The sequence below is a fragment of the Patagioenas fasciata genome, chromosome 8 (assembly GCF_037038585.1).
Source record: "Patagioenas fasciata isolate bPatFas1 chromosome 8, bPatFas1.hap1, whole genome shotgun sequence".
Taxonomy (NCBI): domain Eukaryota; kingdom Metazoa; phylum Chordata; class Aves; order Columbiformes; family Columbidae; genus Patagioenas; species Patagioenas fasciata.
In genome coordinates this window covers 25790088-25805506 of record NC_092527.1, presented here as the reverse complement: position 1 = coordinate 25805506, position 15419 = coordinate 25790088, and the positions used below count along the sequence as shown (strand labels likewise).

At 39.7% G+C, this 15419-nt stretch overlaps 2 protein-coding genes across 3 annotated transcripts; one reads left to right on the top strand and one right to left on the bottom strand.

The window, feature by feature from the left end:
- Window positions 1-249: 249 nt before the first annotated feature.
- Window positions 250-6620, top strand: FFAR4 (free fatty acid receptor 4). The gene is made up of 3 exons (XM_065844000.2): window positions 250-864; window positions 1603-1731; window positions 5532-6620. Exons 1-3 carry the CDS (start codon window positions 250-252, stop codon window positions 5937-5939), a joined length of 1152 nt encoding a protein of 383 aa, XP_065700072.1. The 3' UTR covers window positions 5940-6620.
- Window positions 6621-6789: 169 nt separating this feature from the next.
- Window positions 6790-13881, bottom strand: RBP4 (retinol binding protein 4). 2 transcript variants are annotated; one of them, XM_065844001.2, is made up of 6 exons: window positions 13643-13881; window positions 13338-13473; window positions 12579-12715; window positions 12313-12419; window positions 10881-11093; window positions 6790-7155 (listed from the first exon to the last, which is right to left on the bottom strand). In XM_065844001.2, the coding sequence occupies exons 1-6, from the start codon at window positions 13879-13881 to the stop codon at window positions 7142-7144; spliced, it is 846 nt and encodes a 281-aa protein (XP_065700073.1). In that variant the 3' UTR covers window positions 6790-7141. The 2 variants fall into 2 exon arrangements, with proteins under 2 accessions (XP_065700073.1, XP_065700074.1); XM_065844002.2 differs by having other exon boundaries at window positions 13625-13736.
- Between the last annotated feature and the right edge of the window lie 1538 nt (window positions 13882-15419).

The window sequence follows — 15419 nt, the reverse complement described above, 5'->3', positions numbered from 1 at the left end:
TCCCAGGGGAGGTGTCAGGCAGCCTCGCTTGTCTCCAGCCCCTCACTGCCCCCCACGCACAGCGGCCTCGCCTTTGTGTGAGCTGCACCGTGTTTACTCTCCCACTTCCTTGTTCCACTGTAGTATGAGGGCCATAAACCGCCTGACTGCCACAGCTGAGCCCTCAGCAGCACAGGCAGGAGGAAGAGGAGGGAGGGGGATGGCGGCCAGCCCCCTGCTCTGTGCCAGGAAGGCAGCCCTTGTGCCACCATGGTGGTTGGGAGCACAGCCCTTCTTCTAAGACTGGCACCGCTGCCTGCGGCAGGCTGCTCATGCCTGCTGGTCACCCTCATGCCGAGGTCTAGGGGCGTGCCAGGGGGGAACAGGACCTACTTTCCCTTCTTCTCGGACTTCAGGGGAGGCAATGTGACGGCCCTGCGCATCATTGAGTCATCTGCCCTGGCCTCCATCTTCCTGCTGGCCTTGGCGGGAAACATCTGGGGCATCTGCCTGCTGGTGCGCCAGCGGCAGCGGCTGAGCGCCGCCAACTGCCTCGTCCTCAACCTCTTCTGTGCCGACCTGCTCTTCATCACCGCCATCCCCTTCATCGCCGTCGTGCGCTGGACGGAGTCCTGGGTGCTGGGCGACGTCGTCTGCCACATGCTCTTCTACGTGGTGAGCCTCAGCGGCACCGTCGTCATCCTCTCCCTCTCGGCCGTCAGCCTGGAGCGCGTTGTCAGCATCGCCCGGCTGCGCCACGCCGCCTTCCGCCGCCGCAAGGGGCTGGCCGCCGCCCTGCTCCTCATCTGGGGCTTCGCCGCCCTCGCCACCGTCCCGCTCTGCTGCTTCTTCACCGTGGTGCGTCTGCCCGCCGCCGCCGGCGAGGTGAGGGCGAGCGCCGCCAGGGAGGGCCCGCAGCAGCGGGGCTCTGTGCGGCCGGGGGCGCCAGGGCAGAGTGGGGAGGCAGGCGCGGGGCCGGGCGGCGACGGAGGCTCATCCGCCGCTGTGGCCGGACGGAGACGGCTTCTGGGGAGCGGGCAGGTGCCGAGGATGTGCCTGGAGCAGCGGCCGGAGCTCCCCCGGCAGGGCAGCCCTGACACCCGTGGCCGCTGTCGGCAGCGCCGCCGTCCCGCTCTCCCGGCGGGCCCTCTCATTAGATCGGCTGGGATTTTTTTTGCGTTCCCCGGTGCAGCTCGGAAATCCCCTTTTCAGCGCTCTTCCCCCTTACCGAGGGGTCGGCATCCCAGGAGAGCGGAGTAGCTGCCCCGCACATGCGGTAACATCTGTACGAAATGGCTACGCATGGATTTTTCTGCCTGATCTTTTGAAATGTGTACAAAAGTACACCCAACCTGAGACTCAAACACGTGGTTAAGCCACAGGTCTGTAAGTTTCAAAGTTGCTGTTAACATTTGATATAAAATTTATGGCAATATTTAGATTGTGGACAAAACATGCATTTGAATTTATATGGGCTTTTAAAACCATGAAGTAATACAATCATTGACTGCTCTCTGAGTAGAACGTTTTCTCAAACTCGATTTAGTCTGCAGCCATTTTCTCTACAACCTTGTAGTAAGAATGACTGTACAATGTTAATTTTCTTTTTTTCTTTGTAAACAGAATATTCACATTTGCACCTTGGTTTGGCCCAGCACTGCAGGAGAAATAGTTTGGGATGTGACCTTTGCTATTGTTTTCTTTCTAATACCAGGATTAGTAATTGTCATCAGTTATTCCAAAATCTTACAGGTATGTTTTTGCTTTAAAGTTTGTTATAGAGCAAAGGGAAGTAGACAGTAACTCACTAGGCATCAACAGGTTGTCACTGAATACAAATACACCATTTGCTCAGTAAATGGTATGTGATATAAAATGAGGCACTTCAACCTATGCATAACAGCCTGTATGTTTCAAGTAAGAAAATACTTGAACAGCCCATTAGCAGAAGCCTAACAAAAAGTTGTCTTCATTTATATACAGTATTTAATGCATTTCTCCATTTATGTGCTGTTCATATTTGAAGACTTTCAATCTCCTAAATGCTAAAAGAGTCGAGCATTTGAAATAACTAAAAACTAGATTTTGCTTTCCTTGAGTCTAAACTCCAGAGTCACAAGGGATTTGTAAGAAAGCAAAGAGAGGCGGGACTATAAAAAATCCATCCTCTTTTAGATCTACTGTTTTTCTGCCTGTATTTTTAGTACACAGATCTTGTTAGAATACACTTATTCCTCCACAATTTCAGACTTCACAAACAAAAACTAAATTAAGCACTCAGTTTCCACTGTCTTTCTGAGTGGATGTTGTTTAACTGCTGAAATGTAGGCCAAGACACCAGGCACCACAGAGTTTTTATCTATATTCTAGCAAGCACGATATTAGTTACTTGAATTCCTTTTGAAACATCTAACTTCATACCACTTCCTCTTCCAAAAACAGAGTGAGAAAGAGTGAGAAAGCTTCAAACTAGGTGCTGAAATGCCTAGTTTTTAACAACTGCCTCCAAGAGATTCTTGATTCCTGTATTAGGTAATTAGACTTTTCACACTAAATATAAGGAAAAATATAGGGTTTGAAAAGTAGCCTCAAAATACACAGATTATTGAGCAGGGAATTAACTGATGACATGCTGAGCACTGAGGGGTTGTGGGTGCCTGCACCAGAGCTGCAAGTAGGTGTTTCCATGAACTTAGAACCTAGAATTTTGGCTCTGTATGTACTTGCCTGTTGATCAGGCTTAAACTCGTAGTCAAAATCATCAGCTCTTAGTTTCTATATGGTCTATGAGATCATTATAACCTTCAGATAAATGCATTAGGTAGACCTCTTCTAGTGAAGTAAAGCACTTGCCTTTTGCAACCTTGTGTTTGTTGTAGGCAAAGAACATGTAGTAACTCAGTGGGGAGTCTGAGCTCTTTGAAAGAACCTAAAAAACTGAAGACCAAGGAATGCCACAGTTCTTGGTCAGAAACCAGGGTGGGAACAGTATTCCTCTTGTCCTTGCAGAATCCGGATTACAACAGCTGTATGTAGAAAACACAATGACATGTAGGGAGCTAGAAGCGCCCCCAAAATGTTTGGAATACTGGGTTACAAGACAGCCCCATGGTGCCATGCTCATGTTTCTTTTCCAACTTGGTAACACAGGTGCTGTGTTACCATTTCTCCTGAACTGATAAAGGAACAAGGCCCATATCAGGATCCCACCTGTTATAATTGAATCTTCTCTCTCACACATCCCTCCAGGAAGCAGCCAGGACTGAGCTGGAGAATGTCTTAATCCCTGAGTCATTGCCAATTGCAGATTCACTCTCACTTCGTGAGAACACTCCATGGTGCCTGTACACACAGAGAACAATGCTCAGCGTTACCAGAAGCGATTCAAAGCATTAATGTATTCAAATAACACAGCATCTGTCATGATGATGATTCACTACAGCTATAAGACCTCAAATTTGTTAACAGATATGCTCTACAAATGTATACTTTACAATTTAATCTGAATCTGAATATTATTTTTACTTTTATGTATTGTACTTACCAGAACCCTGGCAAAAATGATTGGAAGCCGTGATTTGTCATTAAGTTATTTGTTTCTGCACTGTTCCCCTTTTCAAGCAAAGCTTACGTAAGAGGCTAGAACTAGTAAAAACGTTCATGTTCTGGAAATTACATACTTGTATATAAGTGACTTCTAAGTTTCTGGTTCTCGGAGTGTGGTCTAGATGCCCACTGTAGGTATCTAGATTCCTTGTACTAGGCAGACCAAAAAGCGACCCAAAACATATCACTGCTGCCCCATTTCAGTTGAGCATTTCCTTAGGATGCAGTTGTGCCTTATTTGCTGCAGTCCTGGTGATTCCTGCATTCTTAGTTGTAGGCTGTGCAGCTCCAGCAGGAAAGATAGAGGGCACTTAGGTGGGAGGGAGACAAAGGTATCTGATGAAGACATTCTGTAGCCATTTCGAACAGTGGAGGCTGAGGAGGGCACAGAACTTGGTTTTCCCACTTTTTCCCACTTCTATATTAGATGTGGATATTGGTCGTTTGTATTTTACGAAACCTTCATTCTTACTAAGGCAGGTAAGCTGTTCTCTGAGAAAAACTCTTGGATTGGATTGTTTGGAGGAGTTAGCCTAGTGTCTGGATTCCAAATGCATACAGCAGAAGATCATCAGCCGGAATAGTTTTACTTGTTCAAAACATCAGAATTCTCTGCCTCTTTTAAATCAGGGAAGCAGCTAGTGAAACTGCCCCCTTCTCAGGCTCAGCAGCTGCTGAGAAGGCAGGATCACAGGTTTTGATTTATTCACCTACATTCTGTTGAAATCTTCAGTAAACATTTAGGTTCTTAATGCACATTTATTCTAGGCCATCTATGTGACAAACATCTATGTGACAAAATCAAAGTGACAACTTCAGAAAACATCAGATTACATATAACCAGTTTCATCCTTACCTGAACCAGGAAGCTATTTAAGTATCACTAGTATTAGCATTATCCTTCCTTTAGTTACTGCTAAAGGGAAATGTCACACATAAAAGCAGGAGGAAGAGTCTTACGCCTTTTGACTTTTCTACTCAGACACCAAATTGATCCAGGCTTTTGAAAATACTCCTCCTTTACCATTCAGGGTGTAAAATGACATCTCAATTATTTAGCCTAAATGTTTGTTTGCTAAATATTTGTATTTTATTTTATTTGCATTGGATGTGTGAATGTAACAGACTTACCGTGCTATACAAAGTTCAGTGGAGACAGGGATGTAGAACATGAGATTTCGAATTTTCTTCAAGCCATTGGCGTTCAATATTCTACCTAATAACAGATGACTCGTACTGACGAATACTAGATTCCCAAACTACCCATAGTCTGCTTTATTACATCAAGCAGTACTTCTACAAGATGCAGATTTTCGTAGTGACAAAAGGATCCATAAGATTTCAGGTTAGTCCACATAAAGCAATTCTGATTACTGACTGAAAAACTAGAAGTTTACACAAAACAGTGTAAAATCCCATTCAAATTTAAAACATATAATGATTTAGTAAATAAATAATGTAATAAATTCATGCTCCTTTTAATACCTACCTTATAATAACAGCATGGCAATAAGAGAATTGGATTGCGTTCCTGCTTGTGCATCAACAGCATTGTTAAGTATGTTCCAGTCTACATTTGCGAAAAAAATCAATGGGTTTATTTAGATAGAACAAATGAGGTCATAATGTGAAGTTAATGGGATTTCATGAGTAATTAAGGCTGTGGTTTGTGCTGAAAAGTATTTATGGCTGGTAGAGAGCCATGAGGAGAGCAACCAGCTTGACTAATATTGAGGTGAGTGGAGAGGAAAAAAAAAAAACTAGTAAAGTGAGAATGTTTGAAATGGAACCATTGACAAAAAGTAGAAGTGGAATTCTGCAATACTTTTTTTGTAGTCACTTTTCAAAACAGAAAAATCATGTGCTGAGATTTACTTTTGCCCTTGTAAAAATGTATTGTTAATTCTAGGTTTCAATGAAAGTTACTTTCTTCTCTTTTACTGCAGATTACGAAAGCATCAAGAAGGAGTTTAAATGCTGGTTTAGCCTGCTCAGAAAATCATCAGATTCGTGTTTCCCAGCAAGACTACAAACTATTTCGAGTCCTCTTTGTGTTGATGATCTCTTTCTTTATCATGTGGAGCCCAATTACCATAATTATTCTTTTAATTTTAGTCCAGAATGAAAAACAAAATATAAATATTTTGCCATCAGTTTTCTTCTGGATAGTGTTGTTCACTTTTGCCAACTCTGCTGTCAATCCAATTTTGTATAATGTTGTCTATTTCAGACGTAAATGTCAGGAAATTCTTCTCTGTTGTACAGGGAACCCTGTAAGGCACGGGGCTGGTACAGAAACCACTGCAAGAAGAAGTAACCACGAACAACCAGATTTGTCTTTCATTACCAGATAATTGTTTAAAGTTTGAGCTGTGCCACACTTTGGATGTTTTGTCTACGCTTTCCCAGGTTTAACAGGTCACTATGTTATAGTATTATATGCCAGAGAAGGAAAATAAAAAGCTGAATCTGTATTTTTAATTCCTGCAGGTAAAATTCTCTTGACTTCACTGCTTTGCCACAGTAAGATTTAGACAATTTTATGCAATTGATTGAATTCTCCAGTTACACTGAAATAAACAGAATATGTCAGTGAACTTGGTGAATGTAAAATAGATGAAATAAGGACTTACCAGACAAATTAATTTCTATGAGGGTACATTTTCAGTTGGCATAAATGTTATTAACTTTGATGAAGTTATAGAGAATCTATATCAAGAAGGCATCTGATCCTTTTTTTTACTCTATTTTCTACCAAGAGAGATAAACTTTCTAATGAAAATGCACATCCTCAGAAAGTATCTGCTCTTTTTTTTAAATCTCATTTTAAAAGGGCACTTGATTATACACTTAGATAACTGACTGCCTGAATATTCCATGTAGGAAACAAGATGATGTATTATTACCAACCAAATGACCAATTTGTTTCCATATCTAATTAAAAATATGGACATAATGCCTGTTAATTATAAATAAAAAATAAATAAATAAATGTTTGCTTGTTGTGTGTAAAATAGTCCTTTAAAAAATATGCATATTTTTATGTCTTCAGTAGTCATATAACAAAGTTAATCAGTGATAAGTAGTGTTACTGAAATTCCTTCCTTCTTTCTAAAATGCTATTTAGAATGAATTCCAGTATTTCCTAGAAAAAAGATGACATTTTATTTGAAAAGAAATTTAAAGTTTTAGAAAGCAAATACATTTTTAAAATTAAAACTCTTTTAATCAGAAACTGAAACCACGAAAGAAAGGTTAAAGTATCAATTATTGCCATCTGTTACTAATTCAAAATAGTGCAGTAAGATAACAGTTTACTAATAAACCAATGTCTACATATGTACAGATGTGCATACAAACAATTTGCATCCCCTGCAATCCAAATTTATTAAAATGTTTCATTGGTTTATTAACAAGATGAGCCACACAGCTCAGATAAATATACTCAAAATCTAAATGAAGCCATTTAAAAGGTTTTCAAAAGAACACCAGATCAACGTGTTAACATTACATCCATGGTGCTGTTACATGGTTTCTTTCCATAGTTTGGATCTTCTTAAGAGCAAAATCCTGAAACACACAAGGAAAAAAAAATTGTCTTTTAACCACACTAGACAAAAGTATAATATGCAAACTTTCACCAAAATTAAAATGCATACATATCTAATTTCTTTAAAATGCTTGTGAGTCCAGCAGTCCATTACTTGTGACGATAATGCCAATTACATTGCTCTGTAGTTTATAATTCCACATTTTCAACTCAGAACAAAATAGGAATTCATCCAACCTGTTACATCTGTCCTAAGCATTTTAATACTTTGGCAAACAAGGTACTGGCTAGATCAGTGATAAAGGGGTTATTTATTTACTTTAACAAGCTTCAAATTATTTGCTTTTTACTAACTTAAGAATGTCTTTCAACCAAATAAGAATCTAAAGCTTCTAATGGCAATAGTAAAATAGCTGAAGGAATATGCCACTCTTTAATTCACACTTTTTCCTTCTGGTAAATGCCAACAGCAACTTCAGCTTTCAACTCTAGTAACATGACATGGTATTGTATTTGCAAAAAGTCTCACTGTGATATCCACACTCCCATTGGATAACTTAGAACAATTTGAGCTATTACTCTGAGACATTAAGTTTATCATAGCCTGATCCAACCCTATCTGGAAAGGAGCTACCATCAGAAATGCAATGTAAGTTACTACCTAAAATCTCATCATTTCCTAGGTTTCTTTTTGCCTTAAAGAGCAAGTATACAAATAACAGATATTTAATTTTTATTTCCCATCAAGATAAGTTTTGTAAGTTTTGTACACCTATTAGTTTTTTGGGGAAACTTAATTTGCATACAGTATTAATTTAAAAAGCTAAAGAAAAATCTTTGGGGGAAAAAACAAACCAAACCACAGGCAGAGTACACACAGTTAGAAACAGCTTATTCTTGCAGCAGCTATTAACACCATTCAGAATTTTACCACAATAACAGAATACGGGTCAGTATAGACAACTGAAGTTGGCTTTTTTTTTGGCTACTAATTCTGCAGCTCTTAATAGCAGAAATAAAATGAAAGTAGCACAGCTTCCAATCCACCCATAAGAAATTAAGTGAATTTTGTAAGATATTCTGATACAAAGCTTTCAATAATTTTTTTTCAGTTTAGCTTACAATCTCTCCCTCCTTCCCAAATGTACTTGCTTTGCAGGAACTTTGCCTTAATGATACGGGAGAATTCCGAATCATCTAACACTATGGTAATTACAGGTTCTGATTACTGTAAGGGGAAAATGAAAATTGCTGGCTTTAAGTTTCATTTATATTTTGGTGCTGGGCTCATAATCTCTGGCATAATCCTCAATAAAAAGAAGATAGCATTAAGGACCTGAGCTACTATTTTTCATTTACAAACAGTATGGAACTCACACGGTCTTATCAGACAGTGCACTCAACACCTAACATCTGGATAGAAATTAGAGCAGCAGACAAAGAATGCAGCATTTGGTGCAACTTAGTAGATTTGATATTTCTATAACAAACTAGTGGTAGCATGATCAGTTTTTAAATTAAAGTCAGGAAGTCAAAGAATGTTTAAGGCTGAACTTTCAAAAGACATTCTGGGCTTTTATTTTCAAATTACACTGTCGGCTCTATATTCTGTGGAAAAACAAACATTCTGTTATATAAAAGTTCTGAGATCTTTGAAAAAGTTATATCACAAATTATGAATATATGAATATATTCAGTTTTTCTTTTAAGTTTATACTTTCTTGCAAAGATTGACAATACATTTATTGCCCTGCAAGCCTTGTATAGTGTAGAAATAATAGAAACACAGACTCCACCACGCTGAATCAGACCAGTACTTGGACTCAACCAACATCCTGATTTTACAGTGAGATAGTACTTTATCTGGGTTTGACAGAAATGCAAGAAACCACTGTAACACACACCTCTCAAGGTCACAGCACAACAGCTGCATATCTACACTTTATCTTAGATTAAATTAAAAAAATGTCCCTAATCATCTCATTATTTTGTTTTCTTATCTTCAGAAATTTACATTCTTGCTCATTTGAAGAGCAGTGAATGCAGCATTCAGAACAAATATAATCAATTTATATAATGACATTGTTTCTTTTCTCTCCTACCCTTTATGCAATCATGCACATCATTCACAGAAGACAATTTCATTTGCATTTATGATGTCTCTTAGTCTTCACTGCCTCAAATCTCAACTGTCTCTTATATTGTCTCCGAATTCTCATTCAAGACAAAACTTTTATTTTCGTTGTTGTCAGGCACTTTTTCCAGGTCACTAATCAGTATTCTGAATACCACCCACCTTTGCAGATCTTTCAGGCAGCCTGTTATCAGCACATCTACTTTACAACCTGGCAATATTTTACACTCTGTTTATAGATCAGTTGCACAGGTAATAGAACTGCAAGAGCTGACTGTGCTCATCTATTCTGACTTTCCTTATAGTACACAAAAGTTCCTTCAGTCAATCCCAGTTTATTCTAACTTGTCATTTAGAAAAGCCTTTAATCTTGATTTACAGATTTCAGTGATGAAGAGCATACGACAACTCTTGGTAAACTGTTCCAAAGGTTAATGACCTTTGGAGTTAAACAAATGGCTATTTATTTCTGCTCTGATTGTGTCCAGTTTAAAGTTCCATTCACTTTAATTTGTTATTCCTATGTTTGCAAGTTCCCATTGCTGGTGTGGGCAAGCACAGACTTTGCTCAGGTCGGCTTTTAACCTGTTTCTGATGAGAAAAGATCAAGGTCTTTGAAACACTCACTAGATGACACATTTTACAAACTTTCAATCATTTTCTCTGGTCTTCTTTGAAAATTCTAAGTCATGACATAGCAAGCAGACCTATGTCAAGCACAGCAGTCTCATGAGTCTGTAAATTAATCTTCGGCATTCTTGGTTTATGCATCCAAGAATAACATTATCTCTTTTGGCCATAGCATTACATTGGGATTTCACATTCCGCTGACTCACCAGTCAAGCCTTCTGTAGGTTTTGTGTCTTCCAGAATGCAAGAAGTGGGGTAAGGACACATACACCACTGTTTTGTTTGTGCTGAATATCCTGATCTGTCTTCTCCATTTTTTACTATTCCCCACTCTGGGAGTAATCTTTATTGGTAAGTATATCATGTTTTCCTCTAGATCACTGATTAAAGTAGCATAAATTGCCATTTGGCCTTTTTTCGTATACTTGAGCATAAGCTAGCTACTCTGTATCTTTCCCTGTGCTGGAAGCTCAGCCTGCCTATATGACTCAAGATAGGGTCATACTTCCAGTATGAGGGATATGTCCCTCTTCCACAATCCTTTGTGAAGTGGTTGGCATGAGGATCTGTGAGAAAGGGTCTGCTATAAGGGATCCTCACCAAGACTTCTCATTTTCTTTAAAGGGCTTTTACGAAGAAAGGCAAAGAGTTCTGATTAAAGGGACACAATTTCTTTTTACCGTAACTATGAAGTTTATCCTTACTATGTTTACTCATACTACATTGATTTAATTGTTTTACAACTTCCTCTAATTATTGTTTCAGCTGATGTGATATGCCATATAATAACCTATACACCTTAGCTCTCCTTCAGATAATGGAAGTAAATTTTGGAATAACTACAAGCTTCAGTTTTCAAAAGATAATATGATAACTACTAAGTAAAAGACTTAATGCATTTGCTATTTAATGAGCAAGAGACTCCCAGTGCTTTAGTTATTAAATCCTAAAATAAAATTCTTCATAAAAATATGTTCTTACCATTATGAACGATAACTCTGTATTTTCTTTCCAAGCAGAGGTCTACCTGTCTTTGTCTGACAATTTTCTGTGCCTCTGGAGGCAAGCCCTTGGGGTCCCGGGAGAACACAAAGGAATAGCTATCAGCACAAGTGCCATCTTCGTTTAGTTGGCGGCAGGAGTAATGAAGAGCATACGTATCATAATCCGTGTCTACTACCCAGTGATCATCATCTGGAAAAACCCATAGCAAAGAAACAAAGGTGTTAGAGACACAAGAAAAAATAGTACATCTAAAGAGATGGCTGCCATAACTCTGTAAAGAAAATAATATGACAAAGATTGGGGTGAATGATAACAGATTAGCTATTATTTTATCACTGTGTCCAGTATTTAATTCCATATTTGGGAGGAAGTTGTGTTTGTTTTTTTCTTTGTTGGTTTGTTTAAAAAATAAAATAAAACTAAATAAGCATATTTGTCATGGACAGTGATGGAGAGAAAAGGAATGGTTGGCACCACTTCTTCTCTAACATGAGAGCAGTATGAAGAAATGCTAATAAATGCCTTATAAATCCATAGTTGAACATCATTATAATACGTGGCAACAGACACAAAAAAAGAACTGTGTATTACAGTAGCTACCATGAAACAGAAATTAAGTTTTCTTATTTTAACCAAAAAAGCAGAACAGTCAGACAGAAAATAGTTAAAAAACCCAAAAATTAAAAAAGTCCAAAAAGCCAAACAAACAGCAAACATTAGAGAAGCTAAATGTGCTGTTGGTCATGCTAGTCTCATTCTTTGTAACTGTGTTTTCGGGGAGAACAGAGCTCCAATCACTTCCAAATTCCACCTACTTCTCTTGGAAACAATCCATGGAAATGTCTTGAGCTACAAGTGTCTGAATCTCTACTTGGATCAATAAACTATTTTTGCATAGGGTGTGACAGGTGACAGGAAAATATGAATATATATGTATACTGGATCATTTTTGTTTCTTAAAACAGATAAATCCCTACATTTACAGACACAAGACTAAGCAAAATAACAATTGCAAAATCCTCTTCCCTCAACCAAGTCTGACGTTAGGATTTTCAGAGTGAACAGAAGCATCTGGTGACTGAGTTCTGAACTAAAACATGACCTAAAACACTTCATCTGCCTTTAATTTCTTTCCAAACAGTGACCTTTGATTATATTGTTGGGTAACAAACAAAAGAAATATGAAGGTTTACAAAGGCCTGGTCTTCACTTGTTTAAAGAAAGCCAACCACCTGTTCCATATAAAACAGTGATTACCTTGTTCACATTAAGGTTTTCCAGTATGATAGTTATTACATGTTTTAAGTGTGCTTAAGAAATTCAACACTACATTTTCCTTCCCCATCATGGACATATAACATAACTAGGCTCCCAAGTAGTTCTACATCTTCTATAGCTAAATACTCACTTCCTTTCTGCAGAAAAGAGGCAACACCCCAATACTTCATCTTGAACTTGGCAGGATCCTCTGTGTCAGTGAAAGAGCCAATCATGTCAGCACAGACATCCCAGTTACTGCAGCCAGAGAGAAAGAAAACATCACATTTAAACTTAGCAGCACAGATTCAGTGTGACTGTGTGACTAGCACAGGGACAGCAGGTAGGATTAGAGTGCTGGTAAGTGAAGCAGAAGCTTAGTGAAATGGAATAAGAGGAAGATTGCAAACAACTTACTTGAAGAGTCTGACCCTGCCTTTTGCAGTGGCAGTCATTTGTCCATTCTCATCTACAGCGAACTCAGCTACCACGTTGTCCTGAAGAAACAGTCCCTCAGGATCTTTTTTTGCCATGGCATACCAGATGCCACTGTACTGCAAGTACATGAGAAAGGTTGTAGTTAGACCTAGAAGTATGGAAAACACTACAAACAGACATTACAAACTAGAGGAGATGTCAGAGGGGAGGACATTGTGTCTCAAAGTTGTACCTAAGAAACAAATCTAGCTCTTCCAACAGCAGAAACCCACCAATACACCCTAGCGCAGCCAGAGTTTCTGAAAGAATTGACATTTTTTGGTTTATTTTCTTGTATCTGCAGTTCTCTAGTATTTAGAATACAAAACTTGTTGGAAAGATGATAACAGCTAGCAGATACTGATAGAGCTATGTATAAATGTTTGGTGTTTTTTTTTTTGCCATGATGTCTGGAAACACCAGAGTATCAATTTTTCATAGAAACAAACAAGTCACTGCACTCCCTTTCTCTTTAGACCATACAGTTTGAGGCCAGTCCGCTAAACCTTAGTTTTTGCAGTATTCCTTTATCAGATGCATCAATATCCAGCATCTGTGGAGGTGTGGGCAACATCACACACTTCTGCTGTTTGTCAGTGTTGCAGTCTCTGACTGAGTGAAAATGTGAACATGCTGCTACTGAACGCCAGCATTTGTAGCCTGGGAAGAGGAGTTAGGTAAGAAAGAAAGAAAATTTACCCTGGTCTTGTCGAAGTTCTCCTTGACTTTGAAGCTGCTTACTCGGCAGTCCCGCTCCGCTGTGCTGCTGCCCAGCAAGGCCAGTGCCAGCAGCAGCAGGTAGGACAGAGCTCTCTCTGTGTGGGCCATCCTGTCCCTGCAGGAACAGCAAACAGAGAATAGCATCAGAAACAGGCTCTGACACACAAGCAGAGGAGGGAGGAAGTATGTCCTGACAGGTCCCCAGGGAATTGTGCAGCTTTCCCTGATGCATGCACAGGCAGGGCACCCTGTTGTCCCCAGCTCACCACAGCAGGGTCCCTTACAGACAGTGCTGGTCCCTGTAGCCTCTTGGAGCCCAAGTGTTGGTTTGATGGCAGTGGTAGGGCAACCAGACAGGGAGGGCTTTATGTAGTCCTGAGGTTTTCGCAACCCCTTGAGGTACAAAGCCAGCATTGGAGGGGGCATAGGAAGGCGGGTTGATGCATGCTGCAGACTGGGGCTGCTTCACAACAGCCTCTTGCGTAACACGCATGGGCTCAGGTGGTCTTTGACCCTGACCCATAGCCAAGCAGGCGCTAGGAGAAAACGCCTCTGTTTGCTTTTCCTAACCCAAAGGCAGCGCTCACATCTGGGGGAAGGGGTGTGCACATGTGTGGGGAGAACAAAGGAAAAGAGAGGCACTTCATCTTTGCATGAGGGAGAGTAACCAGCCTGCACCTCCTCTGTGATTTTACACACTGCAGTACAAAGTTCCTCTTACCCAATGTGCTCAACCTAGTTACAAGGTGCAGACCTGTTTCCTCCACCTCCTTCCCAAATTCCTTTCCCCTCTTCCCGTGATAAACAGTGGCAAACATCATACTTGCAAGTTTCTGCTTATGTTTCTGCAAGCCTGTTTGTGCCAGAACCTCTTCAGATCCTCATGACTGGTTCCCTCTTGCTGCTCAAAGGCTGGCTCAGTTGCTAAACCATCCATGATCAGCTCCCAGAGACAGGAACCAGAACCCTGTGAATCTTCAGGAAGGCAAAAGCACTTTTGTGTGGTACTGGAAAGATGGCAAGACATATGTGTGGCCTGCAAATACCCGAGTGCATGTATGCACCACACCTGGCCCTTTTGACATCAGTTTTAGATCAGAACTTCCAGAATTTCTATTCTGTTTTTGGCAAACTGTTTTCAGTTATATAAACCATTATTGTTTTCTCCTGTCCAGGCAAGTTTTGCTGTCTCTCAGTCAATATTTGTTCTATAGTTTCAACATCTTTAGGAAGCATTAGAGAAAACCTGTTAATTATTTTCTAGACATGTAACCAGAGCAGGACAGGAATGATTGTTACCAAGAGAACTAATTCACCTACTTTTTTCACCTCTCAGTTTTGAAAGAACAAAGGCAGAAGCCTGTTAGTTGAAAGGTCTGTGTTCATTACTTAAAGAAATAAGCAAAAATATAATGTAAATATGGATATACCAACGTAGTATAAAAAATACTCCAATAGTAGCTGAAGTACAGAATTAAACCAATTTTTTCAGCATGGCCTTTCCCATAAATTTACTTCAGCCTTCTATTCCTTTCATATACTCAGAAAAATATTAAATTCTTGCTGTTGCTGCCCTTTACAATCTTTTTCAGAAGTAATGTGAACAGTGGCACAGTCTCTTTCATTTATCTTTCAATCTTTCTTTCCTGCTTTCTGTTGGAGCCTTTTTGCATAGGGAGTATGTGTTTGTTCACTTTCTGAAACATCAAATCCTCAGGGATGTTCCAAGTCTGCTCTGAAGCCTTTCCTTCCCTGGATAACATCAGACACTAAAAATTCTACTATGTTTAATATTAAGCTTCTATTTGGAGTAAAGAACATACTTAACACAGGTAACAAGAAAGGCTGATGCATATTAATTGTCCTGAAATTTTAAACAGTAGTCTTTCAATAACCCAACATTTCCATTTTTAAACTGAGATTTTCAAGTTTGCTAATTCCCACAGAGACTGAAGAGAAACAGCAATAAATATGTCCCTCTGGTGGATTTAGAACCTTGCTTCAGCCCCTGGCAATGATGACATCAGTTATATACATGCATTTTCACAAATCTTTTACAAA